This window comes from Molothrus ater, chromosome 7, assembly GCF_012460135.2.
Source record: "Molothrus ater isolate BHLD 08-10-18 breed brown headed cowbird chromosome 7, BPBGC_Mater_1.1, whole genome shotgun sequence".
In the NCBI taxonomy this organism is placed as follows: Eukaryota; Metazoa; Chordata; class Aves; order Passeriformes; family Icteridae; genus Molothrus; species Molothrus ater.
The window spans coordinates 22,364,236-22,381,162 of NC_050484.2; the positions used below are offsets into that span (position 1 = coordinate 22,364,236).

The 16,927-nt window shown below is 61.5% G+C and overlaps 3 protein-coding genes across 3 annotated transcripts in view; 1 reads left to right on the top strand and 2 right to left on the bottom strand.

The window, feature by feature from the left end:
- The first annotated feature begins 250 nt into the window (after positions 1-250).
- LOC118688952 (rac GTPase-activating protein 1-like) lies at positions 251-4,874 on the top strand. The gene is made up of 16 exons (XM_036386926.1): positions 251-335; positions 454-656; positions 741-877; positions 1,071-1,149; positions 1,337-1,390; positions 2,015-2,092; positions 2,446-2,566; positions 2,817-2,977; positions 3,189-3,350; positions 3,495-3,590; positions 3,662-3,863; positions 3,940-4,045; positions 4,195-4,327; positions 4,402-4,504; positions 4,612-4,729; positions 4,803-4,874. The coding sequence occupies exons 1-16, from the start codon at positions 251-253 to the stop codon at positions 4,852-4,854; spliced, it is 1,890 nt and encodes a 629-aa protein (XP_036242819.1). The 3' UTR covers positions 4,855-4,874.
- Positions 4,875-5,767: 893 nt separating this feature from the next.
- On the bottom strand, positions 5,768-10,608 carry GMPPA (GDP-mannose pyrophosphorylase A). Its single transcript, XM_036387157.1, has 12 exons — positions 10,491-10,608; positions 10,326-10,423; positions 10,136-10,239; positions 9,577-9,769; positions 9,353-9,412; positions 9,081-9,211; positions 8,213-8,347; positions 7,926-8,023; positions 7,677-7,723; positions 7,487-7,579; positions 7,227-7,395; positions 5,768-7,138 (listed from the first exon to the last, which is right to left on the bottom strand). Exons 1-12 carry the CDS (start codon positions 10,531-10,533, stop codon positions 7,038-7,040), a joined length of 1,272 nt encoding a protein of 423 aa, XP_036243050.1. The 5' UTR covers positions 10,534-10,608; the 3' UTR covers positions 5,768-7,037.
- Positions 10,609-11,560: 952 nt separating this feature from the next.
- The window catches only part of SPEG (striated muscle enriched protein kinase), a 37,838-nt gene continuing 32,471 nt past the window's right edge, over positions 11,561-16,927 (bottom strand). Inside the window, 12 exon segments of the mRNA XM_036386989.1 lie at positions 11,561-12,889; positions 13,130-13,279; positions 13,526-13,601; positions 14,079-14,302; positions 14,375-14,614; positions 14,702-15,009; positions 15,011-15,378; positions 15,555-15,719; positions 15,907-16,029; positions 16,280-16,447; positions 16,527-16,643; positions 16,717-16,869. Coding sequence (XP_036242882.1) covers positions 12,682-12,889; positions 13,130-13,279; positions 13,526-13,601; positions 14,079-14,302; positions 14,375-14,614; positions 14,702-15,009; positions 15,011-15,378; positions 15,555-15,719; positions 15,907-16,029; positions 16,280-16,447; positions 16,527-16,643; positions 16,717-16,869 — 2,300 coding nt within the window. The 3' untranslated portion in view covers positions 11,561-12,681.

Consider the following 16,927-nt stretch of genomic DNA (forward strand, 5'->3'; position numbering starts at 1 on the left):
CCGGCAGCCGCCGGCCCGGCCGGTGGGAGCCCGGTGGCGGCGGGAGGCGGAGGCGGGGCCGGGACGGGCTCCACCCCGGCCCCCGGCCCACATAGGCCGGCCGGGAGGGCCCCTCGCCCCCTCGCCTGCGCCGTCCCGAGGCCCCACGGAGTATCTCAGCGGAAAGCGTGGGGCAGGAGCTGCGCGTGGAGACGTGCAAAGGGGGTGCCTGGCTGCGGGGCCCCGGCGCCGTCCCGTCCCGGGCGCTGGGATGCTGCGGCAGCGTTGCGGGCGGCTCCTGGCCCGGCTGGAGCGGGGGCTGCAGCTCCTGGAGCTCGGCGGCAGCGTGGAGGAAGGTGGGTGCGTGTAACCCTTCGGCCCGGGGCACACTGGCAGCCTCGTCTCTGGGGTGGTCTGGGGAAGCTGGGGGCTGACCCCCCGTCCCGGCTGACCACCCGCTGCTGATGTGCCCAGACTGCATCCGGATCGCTCGGTGCTTCGAGGCGACGCGCCAGAGATGCTGCCGGCTGGAGCAGGATGGGCGTCGTGCCCGCGAGCAGCTGGCCCGTGTGGAGGCCGAGCGGGCAGCGCTGGAGGTGAAGCTCAAGCACGCCCGAAACCAAGTGGAGGTGGAGATGAAGAAGCGGCACCGGGCAGAGGCTGAGCTGGAGAAGCAGGTCAGGGGGCTGGCCGCAGGGGTACCCTGTGGGGCTGGCTGTGGGGCCCTCAGCCTGCTCACCACCCCCCCGTTTCACTTGCAGGAGCGAAAACTTCAGCTGGTCCTCGAGTTGCTGATGCGGGAACCATGGGGCAATGAGGCACTGAGCAGGGAGCAGTGCTCTGTTCTCAGTGCCCTGGCTGGCCGGCGCCTTGGGGCAGCCTTGGCACCCAGCAGGAGGTGAGCAGGTCCTCACCCCAACCCCTCGGGCAGCCCTGGGGTCAGCTGTGCCCCTCTCCCCCCTCATCACTGCTGGGCTTGAGGGGCTGGCTGGGCAAGGAGGTGCCTGGGCTCTGCAGAGGCATCAGCTGTGGGCTCCCAGGAGTAGGTGCTGGCTGAGGGGGGAATTGCTCCAGCTGAACTCACTCTGCAGGTCATCTGCAGTGGACGAGTCGTGCCAGTCCCTCCTGTCCCACTCGGATATCAGCTATGACCGCACTGAGGATGACGTGGTAAGAAGTGTTCGGCTGTCAGTCTCAGGGCTTACCCCAATAGTGAGGGGGTTGTTTTGCCCCACTTCTGCAGTGGCACAGCTCCTTTGTATATCCATGGTTAGGGGTGGGCTGCTATCAGAGCTGGAGATGAATGCTGGGGATGCCCCTGGCCTGATGCAGCCCCAGACTCCCTGCTGCCTTTCAGGATGTTGATATGACGCTGGTGCGGACCCTGAAGCGCAAAGCTCCGGACAGGCAGGTATGAGGAAATGCTGGGATGTGGCAGTTTTGAGGGCTGGTGTTGAGGTGGTGTCTGTGCCTTTGTGTGATTGAGGATCCCCCAACTCTGATCACACTCCTTCAATGTGCCCTTTGGGTTCCTCTGCCCACCCAGGTCCCAGTGTGCATCCCAGGCTGGGGTGCTGGCCGTGTGCCATGCAAGGTGAGGACACCCAGATACTCTTCCATCCCAGTACAGGAGGCTGCAAGGAGCCTGGCAGGGAATTTAATTTATTGATGCTGTGCTGGGAGCATCATCTCTCGGCAAACCTCCCACAATCAATAGAAACTCCATTACGCTCCACCATCGCCCAGCTGGGCTCCTCAATAATTCATCACCATGTGCGGGCATCCCGCACCCCGCTCTGCTTGCACCTCTGCATTGCAGGCCTGACCTGGCTTCCCCCAGCCCCAGGGCTGGCTCTCACCTGGTGGGGAAGCCTCAGTCCCCTTGATGCCTGATGTGGGGCAGTGCTTGGGGAGTAGGGTGAGACTGGGACTTTTTGCTGGGCTGAGGCCACTTGGCTTGGGTACACTGGGGAGTGGGGAGATGTCAGGGAGGGGAGAATCTCTGCCTGCTCTTCACGCTATCTTCTGTTTCCAGCGTGTGTCCCTGGCCCCTCAGGTTGGCCCTGTGGTGATGGCAAAGCGGCACCGTTCTTCTGTGGTACCCCATAATGCTGTGAGTAGAGACCCCAGCGTGCCCTGGGCAGGGATGGGGTGCATGGGCTTTCCCAGTGCCAGAAGACAATGCTGCAGCCCTCAGTCCTGTGGATGCAGTGGGGACAGTGCACAGCTGTCTGCTCTGGGTGCCTGTGTCCTTCAGCCTGTATCACCTTGGTCCTAGTGGGGACAGCATCCCTGGCTATGCTGGACCACTGCCCGAAGCCTGCATCCCCCTGTACCCATGGTGGCAGCATCCCTGGCTGTGCAGGACCACAGGGATGGGGATCAGGTGGACCAGTGATCATGTGGGAGATGTTGGAGAACTGTGGGGCTGCAGTCACATGTCTTATTGGTGTCCCATTTTGGCAGGTGAGTGTCCCCTCTATGCCGCCTCCTGCTGAGGTCCCAGGCCCTGCTGACAACCTCCTGCCTGCTGTTCTGGTGCCTCAACGCCGCTCTCGCCAGGGACATCGTGTCTCTGCACATGCAGGTCATAGGAAGGGCTGAGGAGGGGTTTGATGGGTGGTATGGGACCAGCCTCAAGGTGCTGCTGTCACAGGAGACGGAGGGGATCTGTTGGGGATGCTTGTCCCCACCGTGGAGGTATTGGGGCCCTCTGGACATGCCAGATGCCACTGTCTCATGCAGAGACTCGCTGTGAGGTGGGAAGCCTCCTCACATCCTAGCTGGTAGAGTGGCTTGCCTTTCAGGTCTCCCTCCACGGCCTCCTCCGTCTGCAGAGCTGACCACAGTTTGGGGCACCAGTGAAGATCTGGGCTGCCATGCTGTGGGGCAGGAGAGCCACACTGAGGGCAGCTCAGTGGGACAGCCAGCACCAGCCCCCTTGCCCTCACCCCCACGGAGTCTCCCAGCAGTCCAGCACAAGTTCACCTCCAAAACGGTGCGTGACCCAGCCTCTCTCTCCTCTGGGGAGGTGGGCAGGGGAGAGAGTTATGGGGTGGGAGGGCAAAGCTCTCCTTCATTCCCCAACCCCTTAGCTCCACCTGCCAGGGGAATGGATGGAGACAGTGGGACCTGTCTGGGGGAAAATAAAGGAGTGTTACTGGGTATCTGCAAGAAGGGGAGCCCCTGATACTGTTCCCCTTCTCCAGGTGATCCGCCCTGAGCCTTGTGGTGTCTGTGGTTCCCGCATCCGCTTTGGGAAGACTGCCATCAAGTGCTGCCAGTGCCAGCTGCTGCTGCACACCAAGTGTCGGGAGCAGTGCCCCAGCCTCTGCACGCCCAGGCCTCACCACCACGCCTGGCCCCGGGAGGTGAGGGGGCACAGCAGTGCTTGGGGGCCTCTCCATGTTCTCGTGAGGCTTCAGGGCTACTGGCCCTAGGATGCTGAGCCTCTGCCCACCCTGGCTGCAGGGCTGGCTGGTGGGCACAGCGCAGGTTGGCATTGTTCTCCCCAGGGTGTGCTGGCTGACTTTGCGCCCTCCACGCCGCCCCTGGTGCCCACGCTGGTGGTGCAGTGTGTGACCGAGGTGGAGAAACGAGGCTTGACAGAGGTAGGGGCCAGGATGGTGAAGGCAGCAGTGCTGTGGTTCCCAGGGGCTGAGCCCTTTTCCCTGTGCCCCAGACAGGGCTGTACCGGGTGCCAGGCGCGGAGCAGCTGGTGCGGGAGTGGAAGCGGAAGCTGCTGCGGGCTGGGGGAGCGCTGCCTGCCCTCAGCACTGTGACTGACATCCACGTGGTGTGCGGGGTGCTCAAGGACTTTCTGCGGGGACTCAAGGAACCACTGGTCACCTTCAGCCTCCACCCTGCCTTCCTGAAGGCTGCTGGTGAGCAGGGGTCCCCAGGTGAGGGAGGAGGAAGGGACTGTTTCTCCCCTAACACTGCTCCCTGGCGCTGCCACAGACATCCCTGATGATGCTGCCAGTGACACAGCCCTGCGCCATGTGGTGAGCAAGCTGCCCCCAGCCAACAGGGATACCCTGGCCTTCCTCATGCTGCACCTGCTCAGGTGAGTGGCTCATCCTGGAACGGGTCTGTCCCCTTCTCCCAGTCTCTCTGCCCATCGCCCAGGCTTTGTGCCTTAGAGCGAGGAAGCTGTGGATGAGGAGCCCCTGGGCTGGGCAGCATGCTCACACCACCCTCTGTCCCCCCTTGCAGGGTGTCACACAGCCCTGACTGCAAGATGGATGTGCTCAACCTGTCCCGTGTGTTTGGCCCTACACTGGTGGGATACAGCTCAGCCAACCCCACACCACTCGCCATCATGGAGGACACGCCTCGGCAGTGCAAGGTGAGGGGTCCCTGAGGTGTGGGGTGAACCCTGGGCACTGCCAGTGTCCCCATCCTACACCTCTCTCTGCCCAGGTGGTGGCTCGTCTCCTTTCGCTGCCACCCAGCTTCTGGAGAGGCTTTGTGGAGACAGAGCAGGAGAACCTGGTGCCAATGCCAGCCCTGGGATGTGAACGTGGTGAGCACACGAGCCCCAGCCCCCACCCATCATGGCCTTCGGCTTCCTTGAAAGGTCTTGGTTGTCCATGGCTCGGCTGAGATAGCTGTCCCCAATCTGTCCTGCAGCACCCTTCTTCCAGCCCATTGGCTCTCCAGAGCCCAAGTCAGGCCAGCTGAGCCCAGCTGGCACCTGCTGCCTCCCCAGCACCCTGAGGAGCTGCGTGGGCAAGGCCAGCCGGCCCCCGTGAGTGCTGTCGGGCGCGGGTGGGGCCCAGGGGAGCTTGCTTTGTACCCCTGACTCATCTCTCCCCACGCAGGCAGGGGCCAACCCCGAGGAAGGTGGGCCGGTTCTTCCCTTCTCCTGTGTAGCCTGCAGCAGTGGCTCCCTCGGGACACGGAGCTGGCACTGGAGGAGGAGCAAACACTGCAGGACCAGGCAGCTGCCTGTGGGGTGACAGTGCCGGACTCAAAGCTCTGCTCTGCTTCCCTGGGGACTGGGGAGCAGAGCTGGCTCTGGGCAGCTGTGGTGGCAGGGAGACTACACTAGTGCTTGTACTTTGAATCAGGTTTGTATTAAATGTTTGCAGCAAAACACACCTGGCTGTGGCTGCTGTCTGTCCTGCCCTGCTGCTGCCAGGGGTTGGGCTCACTGGAGCCTGGCTGTGCAGCAGACAGGAGCTGAGCAATGCTCCACAGAACCCGCGCTTCGGGAGGGCAGGCAGAGCCCCCTCCCACCCGAGCTGAAGCCCTATTCTCCTGCTCTGGAGCCCTGGATGTGGGAGGCGCCTCTTTGAGCCCAGATGTTGGCCTCAAGTAATTGGAGCCGTTGCCGCTCAGGGCAGGACAACCTTAAAGTGTTTCCAGACTTCCTGGCACCTCAGTGGAGGCCTCTTTAACTCCTTCCTCCCCTCAGCTCAGGCAGTGCTAGAGGTGCGCAAAGCCCGAGCAGGGCTGGGCTGTACAGCTCTTTCCCTCCAAGAGGGGGAAGCAGGATCATGCTGTAATGGAGCGATGTCCCAGGCAGGGCTTGTCCCCCAGACAACTCTGCAGAAGGGGCAACCAGTGCAAAGGGATTTTTGGGAAAAGAGGCATTACACAACAGGGATAAAAACTGCCCCTGTGCCACGTCAAGCAGCCAATAAACCTTTGTCCCTACTAAAAACCAGACCAGATGGGGCACATGAGAGAAAATTCATGTGCGATCCTGAAAGCAAGTACTTTGGCTCAGTTTTCTCCAGCACAGGAGTGTACACCAGAGGGCAAGGAAATTAACACATCCAAGGCAGAGGCAAAACTCAAGGAGTTTAATGTGCTTAAAGCTAGGGAACAGCTAATCCCTGCCCAGGACCACAGGAGAACTGGCACAGGAAGGCACAGGGCTAGGAGCAAGGATTTACTCCAAATCCATCAAACTGGGATGGTACTGGATGGATGGAGAATACCTAATACAGTGCCTTGCTGAAAATGAGAGGCATGATGGGGCCCTTGGTGGAGTGCAGGGCTTTAGCACAGAGTTCAAAACCAGGGAGGTAAAAGGATAAAGGGCAGCATTGGTTACTGTAGACAATCTATGCCAGGCTCAGGAAGAAATTGCCTTCCATAAAATCAGGTTTTTGAGGCAAGGTGAGGTGCTAAATCTCTGCCACTTGCACACACGTATGTTGATTACTCCAGTGCCAAGTGGATGTGGCTGGTGACAGGGGAGATATGCAGTGAGCCCCCTCAGGCTCCAGCCATGCTGGTGTGAAGGAGGCTGTTGGCCCACCAGGGTAGCAGGGGCTTGCTACCCTCACTCTGAGCCCTGCCTAGGCAGCAGGCACAGGTCTCAGCCTGACAAGAGCAGGCTTGGTAGGGCTGGCAGCTCTCCTGGCACGCACTGAGCCCAGGGGGCAGAGGTGGTACTGGGGGAAGGGGTGTTCTTGCAGCTCCCTCCAGGGCCAGCAGGCCCCCAGTCTGACCCAGCCCTCGTGTGGGTGCCAGTGCCCTTAGGACAGCCTAGCACTGCTGTTTTCTCAGCAGTAGGATGGAGCCAGCTTAGGCTGTTGCAATCATGCTGAAATCAAGAGCCTCAATCTGTTCCTGTGGGGTGAGCTGCCTACACATGACAGGCACATTCAAAGCTCCCAGGTCTTAGAGATGGGCCAAGACCTTCCAGGGAGTTGCAGACAGCAAATAGTGCAGGGATAGCCTGGTGAGGAGTGGCAAGGTGGTGCTGGTAGTGCCCTTTGGTGGAGAAACACACAAAGTTGGACCCAAGACACTGCAGGCAAGAAGTGCTCCCTGCATATGCACGTAGGCTTGTACCAGGGCCATGTACTGTCCCCAAAGCCTTCACCCTGGCCCAGGGCTTGTCCCTGGGCTGCAAGAGAAGCAGCATGCAAGGCTGATGCTCATCAGCTTTAATGTCTGTCTGGAGCAGTAGTCAGGCACTTGCAGGGCTCCTGGCCTGCACCTACCCCTCTGGAGATGCTGAGAAACTCCCAGGATGTGAGGCCTCAGTGCAGGCTCTTGTGGGCCACAGCAGGGAGCAGGGGGCTGGTGCTGCCCATGACTCACAGGATAATCTGGTTTTTGTAGCTTCGGCTCAGCTCCTTGTGAGGAAGGACAATGGAGTTGAGAATGACGACCTCAGCCGGAATGGTGACACTGCAGCCTGGGAGGGGAACGCAAAGGCTTTAGCTGGAGGGGAGAAGCTGCCCCGGTGAGCAGGCCCAGGGTGCTTCCACACAGCAGCAACGTACCCAGGATTGTGATGGACGGCGTGAGGCGCCCGTCTCGGAACAGGGTCTCACTGTCGATCTTGGCATAGGGATCGTTGGGGTTGGGGTCGCTGGGTGTCCCCTCAACCCGCGCCCAGCGCCCGATCGTGCTGTCCCAGCCCACAATGGTATTCAGGACACAGGTGTGGTCCTGGGATGAAGGAGAGGGGAATGCAGGGTGCTGCTGCCTCCCTGCACGGGGTGGGGGTTGACACCAACTCCCTCAGGCAAGCCCCACTTACATGGAGTGAGGCGCCGTGCAGGACGATGGACTCTCGCACGCGCACACCGGCGCCCACCGTCACACCCTCCCCTATGGAGACGTTGGGGCCCAGCTGTGAGGACAGAGGCAGGTGATGAGGACAAGCACAGTGATGCCCTTGGCACCCCTGAGCATGTCCCTGCCCCAGGGCCCCCCCAGCCTGGACTCACCACTGCAGTGCTGTCGATGGAGGCTGTCGGATGGATGTACACATTCCCTGCAACACAAGGCAGTGGATTCAAGGGAGGCAGCCCAAGGAGCACCTGCCTCTCAGATAAAGAAAGGTCCCACTTGTGGATCCCACTGCCTCTCTAGGCAGCCCACAGGATCACCTGCCTCTCAGATAAAGGGAGGTCCCACTCGTGGGTCCCCCTGCCTTCCCAGGCAGCCCCAAAAGTGTTAGTGTGTCAGAATGGTACCTCGGATGACAGGGCCTCCAGGTTTGTTCTGGGCCAGTCTCTCTGGGTGGCTTTTGCTGTACTGGTTCAGGTAAAGGCGGCTGGCATAGATAGCAGAGCTGGAGGAGGAAAAGCAGAAGATTGTTATTGTCACTCTGGTGCTACCAGGGCAGAGGAGGATCCAAAATCAGCACCACCCACCCACACCCACGGCTCTGAGCACCCTGTACTCCCAGCCGTGATACTAATCACTTCCATCCCTGGTACAGATCACTTGATGCTCCTGCTACAGCAGCTCCAGCACTTACCCAGCTGACTTGATCTGGCTCCAGAAGCCATCAGTTTTGTAGACGTAGAGTTTGCCACTCCCAGCCAGGGCCGTGAAAACATCCTGCTCTAGCCGGATCACTTCTGCACGCTGCCAGCCATTGGAACTTTCCTCTCTGGAAGCAAGAGCCCTGTTAGACACCCACCCCAGCCATGGCCTCACCTAAGGACCCCAGCAGACCTACCCTCCCCAAATTCAGGGACTCTGACAATCCCAGATTCCCACCTAGCCATGCGCTTCTCCCTGAAAGTGGGGAGAGGGCCAGCTGCAGGCTAGGTTGGGACAGTCCCACTGAGCCCCAGAGCAGCAGAGGGACAGCCAAAATAAGCTCTGAGCCAGAAGCTGATGGTGCAAGAGCCCCACCTAGTCCAGGTGGGTGTATGATCCTGTCCCCAGTCCAGAGCCTGCACAGCTGGATATTAACTTGGGTGGTGGCAGAGGGGTGAGGTGACAGGCTGGCTGGTGCAAAGAGCTGGAGAGGGGAGGAGAGCATTCCCAGGTGAAAGGCTTGCTCAGCCTCTAGTCCAGAGCTGAATGAGAATGGGGTGGGAAGAGAGGAAGGGAGAGGGAAAGTCTCAAGCTGACCAGGAGCAGAGCACAGGAAACAGCAGCCTGGAGAAGGGAGGGAAAGCATGCATTACCACTAGGAGCAATCCAGCCCAGAGAGCAGCGAGTGCAGACACAGAGGGAGACTTACCCAAGGTAAGGACAGCTGGTGCAGGACCAGGAAACAAGTGAGTGATGGCAGAGGAGGAGAAAAGATAGAGAAAGTATGGAGGATGAGCGTGCTGCTGCAGCCCCAGGAAGCAGGGGGGTGGGAGGGACACAGAGCAGAGTGAGACACTCACAGTGCTAGCTCCTGTTGGTTCCTCTGGAAGACTTCACCAATGTGCTGGAAGATTGCAGGTGTGAAGAGGTAGATGCCACAGTTAATGATCTCACTGACAAACGTGCTTGGCTTCTCCACGTAGTGCTGAACCTGGAGGCGAGGGAAAAGACATGAATCCCAGGGTGCAGCCCCTCCATCCAGCACCACACCCTCTGTGGCACCACAGGCCCACACAGGTGACACAGCACCTGCTGCCCACACTGTGCTCCACTCCCCAAGGCCCTCCAGTACCTCCTGTGTGCCCGCATTTGCCACGATACAGCCATAATTCAGTGCCTGTGTCCTGTTGGCCTAAGAAACAAGGAGGACGGTGTTAGCAATGGTGGAGCAGTAGGCACAGGGAGGCAGAGCAGATGAACCCCAGACCTCTGGGACCCACCCACCACAGGAGCTGCTGGCTTCTAAGCCCACGGCAGAGCACTGCAGCTCTTCTGCTCCCCAGCACTGCCACTCACTGTGGTACCCAGAATGACAAAGCTGTGCATGTCCCCATGCTGCTGCCGAAACTCCAGCATCTCCTGTAAGGGGAACTCTGAGCACACGTCTGCGTTGAGGACAAAGAAGGCCTCAGCACCACCTGACAGGATCTGGTCTCGGAAGTGATAGATGCCACCACCCGTGCCCAGGGCTGCGTACTCCTGCAGATACCTACAAGCCAAGCAGGAAAAAGGGAGGGCTTAGGGAAACAGGTGTCTAGTGGCACCTGGCAGGGCTGGGAAGGATTGGAGAGACATAATCCTGCCATCCAGTGATGGGTTTCATGCAGGCATTGCACAGAAGGAGGCTGTTGCAGCTTAGAGCTGTGCTAGAGAGGCATCTCTGGAGCAGGAACCATCCAGGCAGGGGCCAAGGCAAAGGAAAGGTGGTGGAACTAATGGGGGAACCAGGCTGTGCCCATCGACCTGCCCAGTGCCAGAGCACTGACTGGGGGCTGCCAGGCTGGGGCAGGCAGGTGAGGACTGAGCCAGGCTCTGCCACCGTGTGTCCCCTAGGGGTGAGAGAGCTCCTGCCCACCTGATGGGAACCTTGAACTCCTGCTGCGCTGATACGAGAAAGCGGCTGAGGGCCTCGTTGGGCTGGTAGAAACCCATCAGCAGGATCTCCTTCATGCCGGGCACCTGGGGAGGGACGGAGGAAGGGATCAGAAAGGAAAGGAATGGCACTTCTCCCTTGGCACCACGGCCCCAGCCCCCGGGTTCCGTACCTTGGCGCAGGCCTCGATGTGGTGCTGCACCATGGGCACTCCGGCCACGGGGAACAGCGGCTTGGGCACCTCGAAGGACAGCGGCCGGAACCGGGTCCCTGCGGAGCACAGCGGGGTCGGCCGGGCACTGCGCCGGTGGGACACCCCGCGGCCCGGCGCACTTACCTTTCTGCGGGCCCCCGATGAGGATGACGGCCTTGAGCGGCATCGCGGCTCGGCTCCGCTCCGTTCCGCACCGAGCCCCAGCTCCGCCACCGAGCCCCGCAGCCCGGCCCGGCCCGGCCCGGCCCCGCCGCCACTTCCGCGCACGTGGCTGGGACACGTCAGCGCCGCGCCGGGCCCTGCGCCGCCGCCCGCCCGCCGCCAGGGGGCGGCCGCGCTCGCTGTGAGGCACCGGGGCCTGGGGGGCGGCTGCGGCCGGGCGGGGGCGAGGGTCACTATGGGGCCATGGTCAGTGTGTGGGGGCCATGGTCAGTGTGTGGGGGCCATGATCAGTGCAGGGGTGAGGTGCTCAGTTGCGGGGTGCGATGATCCATTCGGGTGTGCGGGTAGCGGCTGTGGCCGTGTGCGGCTGTGCAGGGCAGCGTGAGCGTGAGCGTGCAGGGCAGGTGCTGTGGCTGTGTGTGTGTGCCCCAGCGCTTCGGCGCGCCGTGCGGGGACACCACGGGCTCTGACACGCCCTTGGGACGCAGGGCCTGCGACAGGCACAGGTCTGCAGCCACGTGTGTGTGTGTGTGTGTGTTGGAAGCGTGTGACTGCCCGCAGGCACCGGGCCGTACGCGTGTGCCCCTGCCCGCCGCGGCGGGCACGGCACCCAGGGGCTGGGGGGGCAGCGGGCTGTAACCGGAGCGGTCTCTGCCGGCACGGCACGGCACGGCCTCTTATGGGTAGCGGATATTTATAGCCAGGCATCAGGTCCCTCAGCGGCACCTGCCGTGCCCGCAGCAGGAGCCCTGCCCTGCTGTCCCGCTGTCCCAGCCACCATCGGGCCCTTTGGCACTCCGGATTTTCACTCCATGACGTGAGGGCCATGTGAATCAGCCCCGATGCACTCGCCCGAGTGCTTCACAGCTTCTCTGACTTTTTCACCAAGTTTCCAACATGGAAGCCCAGCCTCAATGGAATCCTTTCTGAACTTGGGTCCTTAAGTGTTGGGGCAAGGACCCTCCCGAGATACCAGGGGCTGCACTTCACACTCATGCAATTCCCTCCCAGGAAGGCACTGAAACTGGAGGGGCTGCTCAGGGTCTTTATTGCTGCTCTGGCATGTTGCTTGCTCCAAACCATGGGGACATTTGCAACTCCAGAGCCCGGCAGAGAGGAAGGAACAGAAATGGGGACTGGAATGAGCAGATGCCTTCTCCCCAAAATCAATAAATAAAGCCCTATCACTACAGCAGCATGAGGAAGGTGAGTGCCCAGCCGCTGTTCCTGTCCCCCTGCTCAGGGCACCCCGCATCGTGCCACCAGCCAGGGAGGGCTGAGGTAGGGGGCACAGGGCAGGGCAAGGCACCTCGGGGTCAGGTGAGGGGTCTGGGACAGGCGGGCAGGCTGGTACTGGGGTACAGGGCAAGGTCTGGAGCTGGGTGGGCAGAGCACGAGCAGCGTGGGCCTGAGCAGACACAGGAGGTGTGCATGGCACCTGGGTGCCCCCCTGCAAAGAGGGGGTGCCTGCCAGTCCCCCACCCTGGCACGGGGCGCAGCCAACAGCCCCAGGGAAGGCACCGGCATCGGTCCTGGAGCCACAAACCCACTTGCCAGGACCAGGGCTGGGAGGAGCGGAAGGTGGGGGGCTGGCAGCCCCCCCTCCCAGCTGTAAGGACTGGGGCTGTGCTGTCTGGCAGGGGATTGTGAGCAAGCCCCTCTCTGCAGGAACCGCTGGAGCAGCCTCAGTCTTCTGGTGCTGGTGTGCAAACCAGGGGGAGCACGAGGACTGGCACACCGTGGCCAGGGGCAGCTGCAGGCTGCAGTGTAAGGCACACGGCTGATGGGACCCATGTGGCCAGGGCTGGCTAGCAAACTGGCAGCTCTTCCCCTCCCACCTGGGGCTTCCCTTGCCCCTCTGTCTGCATCCCATTCTTCCCCCGACCCTCTGCCACATTCTCTGTTCCTTGCAGCAAGGCTTCCCACCACCCTCCCACTGCCGAACCCCACTGCTGGTCTGGCTGCGGCAGCGCCTCCTCTTCATCGGCACTGCCAAAATGACGCTGCTGGCCACCATCACCCCTGACAGCAGCACGTGAGGTCCATGGACTCATCCTGGCGCGTCCCGGCTCCTCCTCAGCCGCCCCGTACTGCGGCCCATGGAATGTTCCTCTGGCTCCCCGGCCCCTGGTGGCCGTGGCCAAGGCAGCAGTTACTGTGGCCCTGGTGGCTGGCCGCCCTGGTAGGAGCGCAGTAAGACCTTGTGCTTTGTGACGGCCTCGCCGCGGCGCCTCTGGTGGTCCACTAGGAATTCCTTGAGGCGGTTGGTGGTGAAAGTCAGGGTCTGGCGGCGCAGCTTCATCAGGTAGGCATCCTGGAGCCAGGTATTGGCGAAGCAGTCCTTCACCGTGGGGCGGCTCCTGGGGCAGAGCCAGCTCTGCATCAGGGACTGCCAGGGGTGCCCTCTGCTGCTCCACCCCCCAAACCCGGCCACCACCCTTGCCCTGCAAAACCCTGGGGGTCCCAGCCCTCTCCAAGAGCAGTGATGGACTCTAGGCTCCCACTGAGGATATCTGGAGGGGTCCCATGTGACAGGGGCTGGCTCAATCACAGGTATAGTCCGGTGCCATGTGTCCTCCCTGGCTGGGCTGGGCACTCACCAGGGGTGGACGGTGAGGACCTTGCGGATGAAGAGGGCAGCAGTCTGCGAGACGTTGGGGTACAGCTTGAAGGCATCAAAGCGCCCTGCCAGGATGCGGTTCTCCGTCTCGATGGGGTCCAGTTCAAAGAATGGGGACCGCCCGCTGAGCCTGTGGTGGTGGAGGGGGCGATGGGCTGGGGGGACAGTGGTGGGAGAGTACTTGCTGTCCCACCTCCCCCCATCCCTGGTTTGAAAAGCCACAGCTACCCAGAGTGTTGTCATCTCCCCATGTCCAGCTGGGAAGGGTCTGCTGGGCTACAGCATCCTTCAGCCCACTGTTAGCTTGGTGTCCTTCATGGCACCAAGCCCTGTGTGGGGCTGACTACACTTCAAGGTTCTCATCCCCCTGTCTTACATGATGTAGGTGAGGACGCCAACACCCCAGACATCTGCTGCAGAGCCCACCGGGTCTCCCTTCACCACCTCTGGCGCTGTGGGCAGGGGAGCAGGTCTGTCATAAACAGAGACACCAGCCCCAGCATCCCAGCACACACAGCATCCACAGTATCCCCAGCACTTACAGAAGTCCCAGATCCCCAGGATCCCCAACACCCACAGCATTCCCAAAGCCCATAGCAGCCAAGCACCCCCAGCAGCCACAGCACTCCACTACTGCACCCTCCAACACCCCTCCCTGACATTGCAGCACCCTGACAGAGCCCAGCCAGCCTCCAAGGATGCCCCAACTGCCCCACAGCACCCCGACTCTCCCACTGACCCCAGCAATGCTAAAGAAATTCACAGACACACCCAGCACCCCAGAGGCCTCCCACCTTCCCCAAGGACACAGGTTCCTCCCCATTCCCAAGTCCCCCAGAGCATAGGCATACATGCACACCTTTGGGAATAAGCATGCCCCGGTTCTGTCCCTGTCCCCCACGCCACTACACCCGTGGTGCCCCACTCACACATGTACTCCAGGGTGCCAGCACGCCGCCCCAGCTGCCGCAGCACAAGTGGGTTGTAGGTCTGAGCACTGCCAAAATCGATGATCTTGAGGGCATTTGTGCCTGAGATGATGATGTTGTCTGGCTTGATGTCGAGGTGCACAATGCGGCGGCCGTGCAGGTACTCGAGGCCCTGCAGGAGCTGCAGAACGTAGCTCACCACGTCATCCTCCGAGTAGCGAAACCTGGGGGCAGGTGTCATCAACAGGTAGCCCCATACCAGCCACTGTCCCCGATGGCCCTGTGCCCCCCTGTACCTGTCCACGATGCTGTAGAGGATCTCCTTGCCAGCACAGTTCTCGCAGATGAGCACCAGATAGCGGGGGGTGATGTACGCCTCGTGCAGGGCCATGATGCGCTCATGGTGCAGCGCCTTGAGGATCTCGTACTCCTGCAGCACGCTCTGCTTCCGCTCCGCCTCGTAGGGCACAATCTTGGCCATGAAGTGCTTCCCTGTGGCATTCTCCTTGCAGAGTCGGATCACCCCGAAACGGCCTCTGCGGCATAGGGCAGGATTCAGCATCCCTGGTGTGGGCTGCTGCAAGAACACCCCTGGCACAGCATCTTGTCCTACCACTACTCACCTTGCTTTCTCGTCCAAGAAGGTGTATGGCTTCTGGGGGACACCCTGCCGCAGTGATGTGCTGTCTTTTGCCCCTGGGACCCCACTAGCAGCTGGGGGCTCCTTGGAGGGTGGGGGAGTGGTGGTGGGCTCCTGTGCAGGGGGTGATGTGGGGGGCATGGAGATGAAGGAGGTTACCATGTAGGGAGGCATCTTCCGTGAAGGTGTGGTGTTGGGGGTGGGAGATGGTGTGGGGGCTGAGCTGGGCATGGTTGACACTGGGGAAACAGTGGGGGATGACTTGGAAGGAGACGGAGCCTGGGGCGGGGGGCGAAGCGTCCGTGGGGGGTGCAGGGGAGCCCGGAGTGGGGGTGTCTGTATGAGGAGAGGCAGCAGTCCGAGGAGGGGTGAACATCAGCTCAGGAGGCACATAGACAGTGATGTTGGGTGGAAGCTCAGGATCTGGTGGCACTCCCTCTTCATGGGGGGCAGGAGGTAGAAGGACCCCTGTGGGGGCACCCTCCTGTTCTGCTCCAGCTGCCTTCTGTACCACTCCCTTGTGCTTGCGTGGTGGTGTGGTGGGAGGGGCCCCTGCAGCCACAGGCTCCACATGCTCCTCGGGTGTCTGGGTTGACCGGCTGGAAGCCACCTTCTCAGGAATGGGGACAGCAACATCCTTGGCCGGGGCAGCTCCGGCATCTACAGGCAGCAAAGGGAGGTGTGAGCCAGGTGGGGGTAAGCTAGGAGTGGACTGTAACTGGCACCTCATTTCCCAAAGCCCTGGGGGGAAGATGCCATGGCACTCAAGGATCCCCAAAGCACCCCAGAGGCCACAGGTAGCCCCATAGCAACCCATGCCCATGAGGCTTGCTCACCTGCTGCCTCAAGATGCACCTTTACTGAGGGGTTGCTGTAGGGTCCCTGCCCAGCCTTGTTGACACAGGCCACACGAAACTTGGCAGTGCTCCCTGGAGGCAGCTCAGTCACATTGAAGTAGCAGTCAGTGATACCAGTGCTGACAATCTTCCACTCGTGCTCCCCTGCCAAAGCAGAAGTAAGGTAAGTTGAGGGCAGACCAGGGACAGGGGCAGCCCACTGTCCCCTGCCCTTGATTCTGCCAAGCCACAGGGGACAGCGAGGACATTGGGCACTGTTGTCCTAGGTGCTCCTCCGTGAGTCCATATTCCTGGCTGTGGCTTCCAGGGGATGGGAGGCAGCCCCACATACCTTCCAGTCTGCGCTCCAGTGTGTAGGTGCAGGGGGCTTTGCTCTCAGCAGGCTTCCACAGCACCAGCACCGTGTTCTTGTACTTCTGGGGGATCTCCGGGGTGCCTGGCCGCCCAGGGAGCCCTGCAAGGGTACAGACAGGGTGGGCTGGCTGTCCAGCCAGGGGCAGAGCAGAGCTGCTGCAGTGAGAGGGCATAACACATAGGTTCAGAGATGCTGGAAATGCTCATTTAAAACCAGCCTGTCCTCTTTCAAAAGCCCCAGTCTCTTGCAGATGTGGAGAGCAGTACTCTAGTGAGCTGCACCAACTGATCCCCAGCCATGTGCCCGACTTGTGCCCTTCCTGTCTCCCGAGGACCCCCAGCCTCCTTACGTGCCACAGCCAGCGTGCAGGAGCTGATGGCTGTGCCCAGGATGTTGGCAGCTGCACACTCGTACAGCCCTGCATCCTTCCTGGAGACCTTGGCAATGGTGAGCATCTGACGTCCGTCCTTGCAGGAGACGACGTTCAGCCCACTGTCGGGCTGCAGGGACCTCTTGTCTGTAGGGAGAGAAGAGGAGTGGGATGATCCGGTGCCTGTCAGAGCCCACCCACCGAGACAGTGCGGGCAGCGCCCCACCTTTCATCCAGAGGATCCGTGGGGTTGGGCTGCCAGCAGGAAGGCAGCAGAGGGTCAGTGCCTCGCCCTCCAGCAGCACCTGGTCCTTCAGCTTGATGTGGAAAATAGGGGGGAAATCTGGAAAGCAGAGTGGGGGGTTAGGCTGGGGTGGGGATACACACCCGCCATCCCGTCCTGGGGCTGCACCTACCCGATTCACTGGGTGTGTGTGGCCGGCCGGCGGCGAGTCCCTCCTCCCGCAGAAGGCTGGAGGGGATGTTGGGCTGTGAGGCCATCTTCTCCTTCTTGCCCCGGGAGAGCCCCCAGCGCTCCCAGCGGGACCTCTTCTGACTGTCACCCCCACCTGTGGGCACCCAGGGCAGGTGAGAGAGCGGGGCCAGGCCACGGCGGCCACACCTGCC

What these genes read in the sequence shown, in the direction of transcription:
- LOC118688952 (XM_036386926.1), top strand. Translation starts at nt 251, where the DNA reads ATGCTGCGGCAGCGTTGCGGGCGGCTCCTGGCCCGGCTGGAGCGGGGG. An exon ending in CTGTGGTACCCCATAATGCT is followed by an intron (nt 2,093 to 2,445) that starts GTGAGTAGAGAC and finishes CCATTTTGGCAG; the next exon opens with GTGAGTGTCCCCTCTATGCC. An exon ending in ACACGCCTCGGCAGTGCAAG is followed by an intron (nt 4,328 to 4,401) that starts GTGAGGGGTCCC and finishes CTCTCTGCCCAG; the next exon opens with GTGGTGGCTCGTCTCCTTTC.
- GMPPA (XM_036387157.1), bottom strand. Translation starts at nt 10,533, where the DNA reads ATGCCGCTCAAGGCCGTCATCCTCATCGGGGGCCCGCAGAAAG. An exon ending in TGGAGGCCCTGTCATCCGAG is followed by an intron (nt 7,724 to 7,925) that starts GTACCATTCTGA and finishes CTTGTGTTGCAG; the next exon opens with GGAATGTGTACATCCATCCG. An exon ending in CCATCGACAGCACTGCAGTG is followed by an intron (nt 7,580 to 7,676) that starts GTGAGTCCAGGC and finishes CTGTCCTCACAG; the next exon opens with CTGGGCCCCAACGTCTCCAT.